Raw genomic sequence first — 13385 nt, forward strand, 5'->3', positions numbered from 1 at the left:
AAACAGCAGGTCTGGGACAGGTAGCACATCCGGTGAACAGGTCAATTGCATCATCTGTTGATCTAGTGGGGCGGTATGCAAATTGAAGAGGGTCTACGGTGTCAGGTAAGGTAGAGGTGATATGATCCTTAACTTGCTTCTCAAAGTACTTCATGATGACAGAAGTGAGTGCTGCTGGGCGATAGTCATTTAGTTCAGTTAGCTTTGCTTTCTTCGGTACAGGAACAATGGTGGACATCTTGAAGCAGTAGGGACGGCAGACTGGGATAGGGAGAGATTGAATAAGTAAACACTAGCGTTCATAGTAATGGTTATCAACTGTATCACAGAAATGGAATGTAAAACACAGAAAATAGATGTTGTGGTGGCAGCTGCAGAGAAATATTTGGGTTTACGAGATTTGACTTCCAAAGAGTTACAGGGTCTGTTGGGAGGTAGTGTCCCGTCCTCCCAGGCTGTTGGCATTGTGCAGGAGCATATATTGTCAAAGTAGTGGAATGGGCTAGTAGGTTTTTAATGAGTGGAAGTGGAAGCTGCAGAGAATTACATGGGTGTATGACATTTTACAGTATGTAGTATGTTTTTTGGTATGGAGTTATAGTTAGTATGCTGAAAGTTCCAAGATGTACTAAATTCGCCAAAATACGAAGTATACAAGCAGTGGACACTATTTCCGTGCTTTCAGGGCCCATAATGCAATTCTTCCATAAATGGGCGTGGCTTCACAAAGTTTTCAGATTTGAAGAAAATTAAATAAAATATGCAGCTGAAGTCTGATGAGAGTGGATACAAATTCATTGCTTTAACCAATTATGTCAAATGTTAAGAACATGTTGAGAAATGTAATAAAGTAATGACTTGTCAAATAAGTTACACGTTATGTTGGCTGACAATTTGTTAGCTACACTATCCTTACGAACCACATAGCATTACATCAGTATGTACCGGTATGTTAGCTAGTTACCTAAAGTTAGTTGGCTACTAATACATCAAATACATAATTCTGTCTATCTACTCCGATTTCGGGCTCAACACCTATTGAATATATGGCCGGTGTTAGTAAAAGTAGGTTAAAAAAAAAGCGTAATTAAATTGTACAGCACAGTTACATTCACCAACCGTCTGGATAACATGAAAACAGCCTAAGCAGCTCTGCTAGGGTAAGTAAAATGGTCAGAGTGAGGTGTTCTGTCATTTGTGTTTGGAGCTAGCTAGCCAGTTAGCTCGGGTGCTTGACTGCCATTGTGATTTCAGAACTCTTCAAAACCTTACTCCTGATTTACAAAAAGGCCCAGAACTCACTCTGGCACTCCAGATTGAATTTACAAACACACCCAAAATCATAAAATTTTAGCTAGTTATTTGTTATGCCAACAAGCTAGCAAGAAGTTGCATAGCAACAGTATCAACTTCCGGTAGACAGGTGAAGCGCTAGTACTCTCAACTGAAAGGATACCGTTCGTTTACAGTATACTAAAATGAACTAATAGTATGTACTCATTGTGTAGGATTCAAACACAACTATGGTTTCTATATGTTTGATAACGTCCCATGTATTCCATTCCAGCCATTACAATGAGCCCGTCCTCCTATAGCTCCTCCAACCAGCCTCCTCTGTGGTATACAGGTGGCGGGCTGGTTGGTGGCCAATTTTTTTCTCCCTCTGTTTGTATCACAAATGTAACGTGATTAAACACACACTATCGCACAGTAGGTGGCGGCATCCACAAACAAAATGTGTGAACGCCATGATACCAAAGAAGAAGAAGATAACCCCCCCCCTCGCCAGCCTTCCTTCTGAGAAGCAGTCAGTCAACCGGCTGTTGCATTTTTTTTTCGGTTATCGATTGGTCTTGTCTGGATCGTGAAGTCGCGGGGAGTTTGGACAAAAATGGTGGATAAATAAAATAGAGTTCACTAAGGCCGTTTAAAAAAAAGTATCAATTTACGGTCTGCTTAACAGGGTGTCGCTCCCATAGACGCCAATGCGATAGCAGCTGGGTCTGGTCTGCTTTGTTCATTGATTGAACCAGAAAAAACAGCGACTGGATTGGAATCCTTCCTGCCCCCCTCAACAAAACGTGACTGGCTAGCATATGGACGCCGATAAATACAGAAACAAATGGCTTTGAATGGTACGTTTTATCAAATAATTAGCTACGAGCTACTATTCTTAAAATGTGAGGTAACGTTAGTTAACGTTGCAGTAGTTTGTCAGCTAACGCTAGCTATGATTCTTGTTCACTTGCTAAATCTATAGGTTTTTATTTTTGAAAACCTCTCGCTAACTGTCAAAGGTGACCGTTAGGATCGCGTGACAAGAATGGAGGATAATTTGGAGCGCGTGCTCCATTGCGATGACAAGGAGGAGGTAGGTGTATTGTGTAAGTGGTCTTAAAATGTCATGTAGTTAGGCCTACCTTCCTTCTCAAGTAGCATGATAAATGTGTGTGTGTGTGTGTGTGTCTCCCCAGTTGAGGCGGAAACTGGCCCTGCTACAGAGGGAGTACTCCAGGACAGTTCAGAGATTACAGGTGAGTGATATGTGTGTGTGTGTGTGTGTGTGTGTGTGTGTGTGTGTGTGTGTGTGTCCCCAGTTGAGGCGGAAACTGGCCCTGCTACAGAGGGAGTACTCCAGGACAGTTCAGAGATTACAGGTGAGAGATATGGTGTGTAAAGGTGGTAACAGGTGTGTGTGTGTGTACTGGTGGGTTAGTAGTGTGTGTAGTAAGCACCACAACCATGACTGATACCTGTGTTGTGTAGTACTGCACGTGTTTGACAACATTGATGTACATTATCCCCCCTATACACACACAGCGAGCTGAGCGTTCAGATGCCGTGCGGAAGCATGTGAGGAGTCGGATCTCTGAGCAGAACCTCCAGGACCAGACAGACCCAGTCAGCACCTTTCCCAACCCAGCTCTACCTCCCCTCTCCCTTGGTAGCCCTGCTAGGACAGCCCCAGGTTCAGCCTCACCACCAGGCCCCGCCGGAGGTCAGTCTGCCCATATTAGAAACTAAGTGCTGTAAAAAAAAAAAAAAAAAAAAAAAGTGATGTTAGCATATTTGAGCTTAGCGCTATTATATTATTAAGGTTGTAGTGTGTATTGTACTGCGTGTGTGTTCAGGTTGTAATGTGTATTGGAAATGGCATTGTACTGTGTGTGTTCAGGTTATATCCAGGTTGTAATGTGTATTGTACTGTGTGTGTATGTGTGCAGACTCGACTGTGGCGGCATCGTGTCCGGTGGAATCTGAGAACCCCAGGCGGAGGAGTCCGTCCATCCGCTTCCTCCTCCCCGTCGATGACTCTTGCCCTCGGACACCTGACCTTAACCCTCACAGACGAAGCCACTCCCTCCGGCTGAGGTCGCGGAGAAGCCGGCTGCGCTGGGAGTGGACGGGGAGGGTCCAGGGCGGCGAGGGGGCAGGGGGGAGGTACGACACGGAGACCAGCGAGGATGGGCTGGAGCTGGAAGCACAAACAGAGAAAGAAGAGGACGGAGAGAAGAGAAATATGGAGGAAGAGAAGGAGGGTGTGAAGAAAGAGCTGGAGAGGGAGGAGAATGAGAGGGAAATTCCAGATAAAGAGGCAATGAAACAGAGCGATGGAGAGGAGAGAGAAGAACAGAGGACATATGGACAGAAGGAGATCTGTTCACCCCTTCCTTCTCTGAGGAGAGATGGAGAGAATGAGAGAGAAGAACAGAGGACATATGGGCAGAAGGAGATCGGTTCACCCCTTCCTTCTCTGAGGAGAGATGGAGAGGAGAGAGAAGAACAGAGGACATATGGGCAGAAGGAGATCGGTTCACCCCTTCCTTCTCTGAGGAGAGATGGAGAGGAGAGAGAACAGAGGACATATGGGCAGAAGGAGATCGGTTCACCCCTTCTTTCTCTGAGGAGAGATGGAGAGGAGAGAGAACAGAGGACATATGGGCAGAAGGAGATCGGTTCACCCCTTCCTTCTCTGAGGAGAGATGGAGAGAATGAGAGCGAAGAGGGAAGTGATTCAGTAGCTACGGGAGTCTCTGTGTTAGGGGCTGTTGGGTTGTGTAACACTGGGGGAGTCCTGGACTCGTGCACTCTGGTGGAAGGTCTGCCGTTCCCCGTAGAATACTACATCAGAACCACAAGACGCATGGCCTCTTCACAGAGCCACAGGTTAGTGGTCACCTTTAATATCTGTTGTTGTTATACTTGATTGTATTGTACTCTATTGTTGAGTACTACTTCAGAATCACTAGATGGCGACGCATGCCTTCGTCTCAGATCCACAGGTTGCCTGGGTGATTCCACGCCAGGGTGGGACCAATATATATATTTTGGTATCTCTGCTTGTTCTGGCAATCCTCACACATACATTTAATTGGGAGGAAGGATGTTTTTATTTTTTTTATTTTTTACATTTGTGTCACAAACCATTTCATGATGAAATTGGCTGCTTTAGCTCCCTTTAGACCAATAATCAAATACAAGTTTGAAAGCCCTTCCCAATGATGCACAGTTAAAATAATAAGATAAGAAAAATACACATAGTAACACAAGGAATAAAATACAGAAGAATTAAGCTTTTATACAGGGAGTACCAGTACCAGATCACTGTGCAGCTATATACAGGGAGTACCAGTACCAGATCACTGTGCAGCTATATACAGGGAGTACCAGTACCAGATCACTGTCACTGCAGCTATATACAGGGTACCAGTACCAGTGCAGCTATATACAGATCACTGTGCAGCTATATACAGGGAGTACCAGATCACTGTGCAGCTATATACAGGGAGTACCAGTACCAGATCACTGTGCAGCTATATACAGGGAGTACCAGTACCAGATCACTGTGCAGCTATATACAGGGAGTACCAGTACCAGATCACTGTGCAGCTATATACAGGGAGTACCAGTACCAGATCACTGTGCAGCTATATACAGGGAGTACCAGATCACTGTGCAGCTATCACTGTGCAGCTATATACAGGGAGTACCAGTACCAGATCACTGTGCAGCTATATCACTGTGCAGGGAGTACCAGTACCAGATCACTGTGCAGCTATATACAGGGAGAGTACCAGATCACTGTGCAGATGCAGCTATATACAGGGAGTACAGATCTATATACAGGGAGTACCAGTACCAGATCACTGTGCAGCTATATACAGGTACCAGTACCAGATCACTGTGCAGTACAGGGAGTACCAGTACACTGTGCAGATCACTGTGCAGCTATATACAGGGAGTACCAGATCACTGTGCAGATCACTGTCACTGTGCAGCTATATACAGGGAGTACCAGTACCAGATCACTGTGCAGCTATATACAGGAGTACCAGTACCAGATCACTGTGCAGCTATATACAGGGAGTACCAGTACCAGATCACTGTGCAGCTATATACAGGGAGTACCAGGATCACTGTACAGGGAGTACAGTACCAGATCACTGTGCAGCTATATACAGGGAGTACCAGTACCAGATCACTGTGCAGCTATATACAGGAGTACCAGTACCAGATCACTGTGCAGCTATATACAGGGAGTACCAGTACCAGATCACTGTGCAGCTATATACAGGGAGTACCAGACCAGATCACTGTGCAGCATACAGGGAGTACCAGATCACTGTGCAGCTATATACAGGGAGTACCAGTACAGATCACTGTGCAGCTATATACAGGGAGTACCAGATCACTGTGCAGCTATATACAGGGAGTACAGATCACTGTGCAGCTATATACAGGGAGTACCAGTATCACTGTGCAGATCACTACCAGTGCAGTGCAGCTATATACAGGGAGTACCAGATCACTGTGCAGCTATATACTATCACTGTGCAGCTATATACAGGGAGTACCAGATCACTGTGCAGCTATATACAGGGAGTACCAGTACCAGATCACTGTGCAGCTATATACAGGGAGTACCAGTACTGTGCAGATCACTGTGCAGCTATATACAGGGAGTACCAGATCACTGTACCAGATCACTCACTGTGCAGCTATATACAGGGTACCAGTACCAGATCACTGTGCAGCTATATACAGGGAGTACCAGTACCAGATCACTGTGCAGCTATATACAGGGAGTACCAGATCACTGTGCAGCTATATACAGGGAGTACCAGATCACTGTGCAGCTATATACAGGGAGTACCAGATCACTGTGCAGCTATATACAGGGAGTACCAGTACCAGATCACTGTGCAGCTATATACAGGGTAGTACCAGATCACTGTGCATATACAGGGAGTACCAGATCACTGTGCAGCTATATACAGGGAGTAGTCACCAGAGCTATATACAGGGAGTACCAGTGTCACTGTGCAGCTATATACAGGGAGTACCAGTACCAGATCACTGTGCAGCTATATACAGGGAGTACCAGTACCAGGTCACTGTGCAGCTATATACAGGGAGTACCAGTACCAGATCACTGTGCAGCTATATACAGGGAGTACCAGATCACTGTGCAGCTATATACAGGGAGTACCAGATCACTGTGCAGCTATATACAGGGAGTACCAGTACCAGATCACTGTGCAGCTATATACAGGGTAGTACCAGATCACTGTGCAGCTATATACAGGGAGTACCACTGTGCAGCTATATACAGATCCAGATCACTGTGCAGCTATATACAGGGAGTACCAGTACCAGATCACTGTCACTGTGCAGCTATATACAGGGAGTACCAGTACCAGATCACTGTGCAGCTATATACAGGGAGTACCAGTACCAGATCACTGTGCAGCTATATACAGGGAGTACCAGTACCAGATCACTGTGCAGCTATATACAGGGAGTACCAGTACCAGATCACTGTGCAGCTATATACAGGGAGTACCAGTACCAGATCACTGTGCAGCTATATACAGGGAGTACCAGATCACCAGCTATATACAGGGAGTACCAGTCACTGTGCAGCTATATACAGGGACCAGATCACTGTGCAGCTACCAGATCACTGTGCAGCTATATACAGGGAGTACCAGTACCAGATCACTGTGCAGCTATATACAGGGAGTCACTGTGCAGCTACCAGATCACTGTGCAGCTATATAGCTACCAGATATAGCTATATACAGGAGTACCAGTACCAGATCACTGTACCAGAGGAGTACCAGATCACTGTGCAGCCAGGGAGTACCAGTACCAGATCACTGTGCAGCTATATACAGGGAGTACCAGTACCAGATCACTGTGCAGCTATATACAGGGAGTACCAGATCACTGTGCAGCTATATACAGGGAGTACCAGTACCAGATCACTGTGCAGCTATATACAGGGAGTACCAGTATCACTGTGCAGCTATATACAGGGAGTACCAGTACCAGGTCACTGTGCAGCTATATACAGGGAGTACCAGTAGCTATATACAGGGAGTCAGATCACTGTGCAGCTATATACAGGGTACCAGTACCAGATCACTGTGCAGCTATATACAGGGAGTACCAGATCACTGTGCAGCTATATACAGGAGTACCAGATCACTGTGCAGCTATATACAGGAGTACTGTGCAGCTATATACAGGGAGTACCAGATCACTGTGCAGCTATATACAGGGAGTACCAGATCACTGTGCAGCTATCAGGGAGTACCAGATCACTGTGCAGCTATATACAGGGTACCAGTACCAGATCACTGTGCAGCTATATACAGGGAGTACCAGATCACTGTGCAGCTATATACAGGGAGTACCAGATCACTGTGCAGCTATATACAGGGAGTACCAGAGCTATATACAGGGAGTACCAGTACCAGATCACTGTGCAGCTATATACAGGGAGTACCAGATCACTGTGCAGCTATATACAGGGAGTACCAGATCACTGTGCAGCTATATACAGGGAGTACCAGATCACTGTGCAGCTATATACAGGGAGTACCAGATCACTGTGCAGCTATATACAGGGAGTACCAGATCACTGTGCAGCTATATACAGGGAGTACCAGATCACTGTGCAGCTATATACAGGGAGTACAGGGAGCTATATACAGGGAGTACCAGATCACTGTGCAGCTATATACAGGGAGTACCAGATCACTGTGCAGCTATATACAGGGAGTACCAGATCACTGTGCAGCTATATACAGGGAGTACCAGATCACTGTGCAGCTATATACAGGGAGTACCAGATCACTGTGCAGCTATATACAGGGAGTACCAGATCACTGTGCAGCTATATACAGGGAGTACCAGATCACTGTGCAGCTATATACAGGGAGTACCAGTACCAGATCACTGTGCAGCTATATACAGGGAGTACCAGTACCAGATCACTGTGCAGCTATATACAGGGAGTACCAGATCACTGTGCAGCTATATACAGGGAGTACCAGTACCAGATCACTGTGCAGCTATATACAGGGAGTACCAGTACCAGATCACTGTGCAGATGTATGAGGTAGATACTGTATGTACATGAAGGCAGGGTAAAGTGACTAGGCATCAGGATAGATAATAATAAGATTATATTAAAGAACACACTAGAAGCAGCATATGATGTGTGTGTTTAACTATTCTTGTGGGGTCCAGAAGAGCTAAAACCAAGCCATGAGGTCGAAGTAATTGCCTGTGCAGCTTCTGTGACAGGATTGTGTTGAGGCACAGATCTGGGGAAGGACACCAATACATTCAGCAGCATTGATGGTCCCCAAGAACACAGTGGCCTCCATCATTCTTAAATGGAAGAAGTTTGGAACCACCAAGGCTCTTTCTATAGCTGGCCGCTCGGCCAAACTGAGCAATCGGGGGAGAAGGGCCTTGGTCAGGGTGGTGACCAAGCTTTGACAATGCTCCAGAGTTCCTCTGTGGAGATGGGAGAACCTTCCAGAAGGAAAACCATCTCTGCAGCACTCCACCAATCAGGCCTTTTATAGTAGAGTGTCAGACGGAAGCCAGTAAAAGGCACATGACAGCCTGCTAGGAGTGTCCCGAAAGGCACCTAAAGGACTCTCAGACCATGAGAAACAAGATGTTCTGGTCTTATGAAACCAAGATTGAACTATTTGGCCTATTTACTATTTGGGGACTATTTAATCCATTTTAGAATAAGGCTGTAGCGAGGGATGAAATGGTTACCGGTTTCACGATTTAACCACGGTAAAATTCCAGATGATTAGTATTATTGTTTCAAATGTATATTCTGATTAAAACCGTGTTTGATGACCGCGGCGTGCAGAAGTCTGATGCAACGTGGTTTTGGTTTTGTGTGAAAACATGGCGGAAGGGAGATTTTTCAGCCTTCTAAGAGGACCAAATCTGAGCGGTGGTTGTAATTTTGGGTTTTCCCCTGAGTGCTGAGGGAAACTTAATCGAAGATGGTCACCCTGTCTGCAGAACATGCAACAAAATAATTGCTGCGAAAGTTGGCAACACTTCAAATCTCTCGAGTCATACTTCGTGACCACCACCCACTACTTTATAGCGAATGCAAGGTAAGTTAACTTTTAGCTCAATTGATGATGCGGGGACTTTGGGATTGGGGGAAATGTCATGGTTTGTCTAACTTGCTAATAGCTTGTCAATGTAAACTGAAGCGTTCAGTGTTACCTTCTCCTGTAAAAACACTACGTGTTGATCTGCTGCTGTATGTGTGTCTGCAGACTGTTCTCCCATTGCACACGTTAACACGTTGATCTGCTGCTATATGTGTGTCTGCAGACTGTTCTCCCATTGCACACACGATCTGCTGCTGTTTGATAAGACTGTTCTCCCATTGCGTTGATCTGCTGCTGTATGTGTGTCTGCAGACTGTTCTCCCATTGCACACGTTAACACGTTGATCTGCTGCTATATGTGTGTCTGCAGACTGTTCTCCCATTGCACACGTTAACACGTTGATCTGCTGCTATATGTGTGTCTGCAGACTGTTCTCCCATTGCACACGTTAACACGTTGATCTGCTGCTATATGTGTGTCTGCAGACTGTTCTCCCATTGCACACGTTAACACGTTGATCTGCTGCTATATGTGTGTCTGCAGACTGTTCTCCCATTGCACACGTTAACACGTTGATCTGCTGCTATATGTGTGTCTGCAGACTGTTCTCCCATTGCACACGTTAACACGTTGATCTGCTGCTATATGTGTGTCTGCAGACTGTTCTCCCATTGCACACGTTAACACGTTGATCTGCTGCTGTATGTGTGTCTGCAGACTGTTCTGCTGCTTTATGTGTCGTGTGTCTGCAGACTATTCTCCCATTGCACACAATAACACGTTCTGTAGTTTAGTCACCCAAACAACATGTTTTGTTCATTTAAAGTCCGTCAGTCGACCACTTGGTTGTTAAAATGTTCCAACAGGAGAAACACTTGACTCCTGTATTTATGTCAATTGTTGGGTTCACTGTCTTCTTAAGACTCATTTGTATTTATGTCAATTGTGCATGGGGTCATTGCATATACTCAAATGCAACACAGTAGATAGACTGTGTGAGTTTATAAATATAATCGAACAACGCTAATAATAATAGTAATACATTTGCTATTCCCTTGTTACAGAGGGCGTGCAGCAAACCCAGTGACGCTACTGGTCCCTCATCTACAGTTGTGACAGACACTCCAGCAAGCATTTAAAAGGCAGGCTGCTTATGCACCCACATCAAAACATGCTCAAGACCTCACTGCAGCCCTTTCATATTACATTGCAAAGGACATGATGCCATTTTATAATGTTGAGAGGCCTGGCTTTCTGTGGCTGGTGAAGGTTGCTGTGCCCGACGACAAAGTGCCGTCACCAACATTATTTTCCAAGATTGACATCCCAAAACTGTACAACCAGGTTAAAGCTGATGTTGGAAAACGTTTGGCTCAAGCCACATGGTTTGCTGCAACTACTGACCTCTGGACCAGTGAAAGCAGGGGGTGTTTCAACCCTACATCAGCTTCAGTATCCATTACCTCACCCCAGACTGGCACCTGGAATCAAACTGCCTGGAAACACAGTTTTTCCCAGAAGATCACTCGGCTCACAACATCAGTTTTTTATGAGAATGTGTCCTGGACCACACCACCCGTGATGTTCTGGTGGAAACGGATACGGAGCCGTCCCTGACTAAGGAGATGAAAAGGGTAATGAGAGAAGACCTTAACAACACACACAGAGAAGGCAAAGAGACTCATGCACATGGCTTGTTTCATTGGCCTCTGCTTCAAAAGGAGCTTGTTAGATGAGCCTGAGGCTGCAAACGTTGACACTGACAGCTGTGTCCAGGAGGCCTTGAAGCTGACAGCTGTACATGTCAGTGAAGAACCACAAAGCACCAGCAACGCCTCCACCACCACCACCCCCACAGCGGCATCGGAGGGGAAAGGCCTGGCTGGGTTGCTGAGAAGGATTACCTCAACAAGGCAGCAGAGAGGTGAAGAGGGTCAGATTCCGACCTCCCCAGAAGACAGAGTGAAAGAAGAGATCAAGGTCTACCTGTCTCTGCCATCCATTCCAGCTGAAGAGGCTCCACTGGTGTGGTGGAGGGGCCCTGCATCAGAGCTTGCCTCGCCTTGCCAGGGTTGCCAGGAAGCTTTTATGCATCCCAGCAACCAGCGTGCCGTCAGAGAGTTCAGTGCCAGCGAGCACTTTGTCTCCCCTTGCAGATCACTATTTAAACCAGACAAAGTAAATATGTTGACATTTTTACATTTCAGTTTCAAGTGAACAAAGATGCAGACATACAGGAGGTTAGGCCAGCAGCACCTTGTTTCTATATGGAGAGAACAGACATACAGGATGTTAGGCCAGCAGCACCTTGTTTCTAAATGGAGAGAACAGACATACAGGATGTTAGGCCAGCAGCACCTTGTTTCTAAATGGAGAGAACAGACATACAGGAGGTTAGGCCAGCAGCACCTTGTTTCTAAATGAAGAGAACAGACATACAGGATGTTAGACCAGCAGCACCTTGTTTCTAAATGAAGGAGAGAACAGACATACAGGAGGCTAGGCCAGCAGCACCTTGTTTCTAAATGGAGAGAACAGACATACAGGATGTTAGGCCAGCAGCACCTTGTTTCTATATGGAGAGAACAGACATACAGGATGTTAGGCCAGCAGCACCTTGTTTCTAAATGGAGAGAACAGACATACAGGATGTTAGGCCAGCAGCACCTTGTTTCTAAATGGAGAGAACAGACATACAGGATGTTAGGCCAGCAGCACCTTGTTTCTAAATGGAGAGAACAGACATACAGGATGTTAGGCCAGCAGCACCTTGTTTCTAAATGGAGAGAACAGACATACAGGATGTTAGGCCAGCAGCACCTTGTTTCTAAATGGAGAGAACAGACATACAGGATGTTAGGCCAGCAGCACCTTGTTTCTAAATGGAGAGAACAGACATACAGGATGTTAGGCCAGCAGCACCTTGTTTCTAAATGGAGAGAACAGACATACAGGATGTTAGGCCAGCAGCACCTTGTTTCTAAATGGAGAGAACAGACATACAGGATGTTAGGCCAGCAGCACCTTGTTTCTAAATGAAGGAGAGAACAGACATACAGGATGTTAGGCCAGCAGCACCTTGTTTCTAAATGAAGAGAGAACAGACATACAGGAGGTTAGGCCAGCAGCACCTTGTTTCTAAATGAAGGAGAGAACAGACATACAGGATGTTAGGCCAGCAGCACCTTGTTTCTACATGAAGGAGAGAACAGACAGGATGTTAGGCCAGCAGCACCTTGTTTCTACATGAAGGAGAGAACAGACAGGATGTTAGGCCAGCAGCACCTTGTTTCTATATGAAGGAGAGAACAGACAGGATGTTAGGCCAGCAGCACCTTGTTTCTATATGAAGGAGAGAACAGACAGGATGTTAGGCCAGCAGCACCTTGTTTCTATATGAAGGAGAGAACAGACAGGATGTTAGGCCAGCAGCACCTTGTTTCTATATGAAGGAGAGAACAGACAGGATGTTAGGCCAGCAGCACCTTGTTTCTATATGAAGGAGAGAACAGACAGGATGTTAGGCCAGCAGCACCTTGTTTCTATATGAAGGAGAGAACAGACAGGATGTTAGGCCACCTGCAGCACCTTGTTTCTATATGCAGCACCTTGTTTCTATATGAAGGAGAGAACAGACAGGATGTTAGGCCAGCAGCACCTTGTTTCTATATGAAGGAGAGGACAGACAGGATGTTAGGCCAGCAGCACCTTGTTTCTATATGAAGGAGAGAACAGACAGGATGTTAGGCCAGCAGCACCTTGTTTCTATATGAAGGAGAGAACAGACAGGATGTTAGGCCAGCAGCACCTTGTTTCTATATGAAGGAGAGGACAGACAGGATGTTAGGCCAGCAGCACCTTGTTTCTATATGAAGGAGAGAACAGACAGGATGTTAGGCCAGCAGCACCTTGTTTCTATATGAAGGAGAGAACAGACATAC

At 45.8% G+C, this 13385-nt stretch overlaps 1 protein-coding gene across 1 annotated transcript; it reads left to right on the top strand.

Moving 5' to 3' along the window:
* Positions 1–1815: 1815 nt before the first annotated feature.
* Positions 1816–11405, top strand: LOC124022841 (trichohyalin-like). Its single transcript, XM_046337527.1, has 6 exons — positions 1816–2135; positions 2261–2371; positions 2475–2534; positions 2821–2998; positions 3225–4167; positions 10509–11405. The coding sequence occupies exons 2-6, from the start codon at positions 2324–2326 to the stop codon at positions 10558–10560; spliced, it is 1281 nt and encodes a 426-aa protein (XP_046193483.1). The 5' UTR covers positions 1816–2135; positions 2261–2323; the 3' UTR covers positions 10561–11405.
* The last annotated feature ends 1980 nt before the right edge of the window (positions 11406–13385 follow it).

Source organism: Oncorhynchus gorbuscha, unplaced genomic scaffold (genome assembly GCF_021184085.1).
Source record: "Oncorhynchus gorbuscha isolate QuinsamMale2020 ecotype Even-year unplaced genomic scaffold, OgorEven_v1.0 Un_scaffold_1449, whole genome shotgun sequence".
NCBI classification, from domain to species: domain Eukaryota; kingdom Metazoa; phylum Chordata; class Actinopteri; order Salmoniformes; family Salmonidae; genus Oncorhynchus; species Oncorhynchus gorbuscha.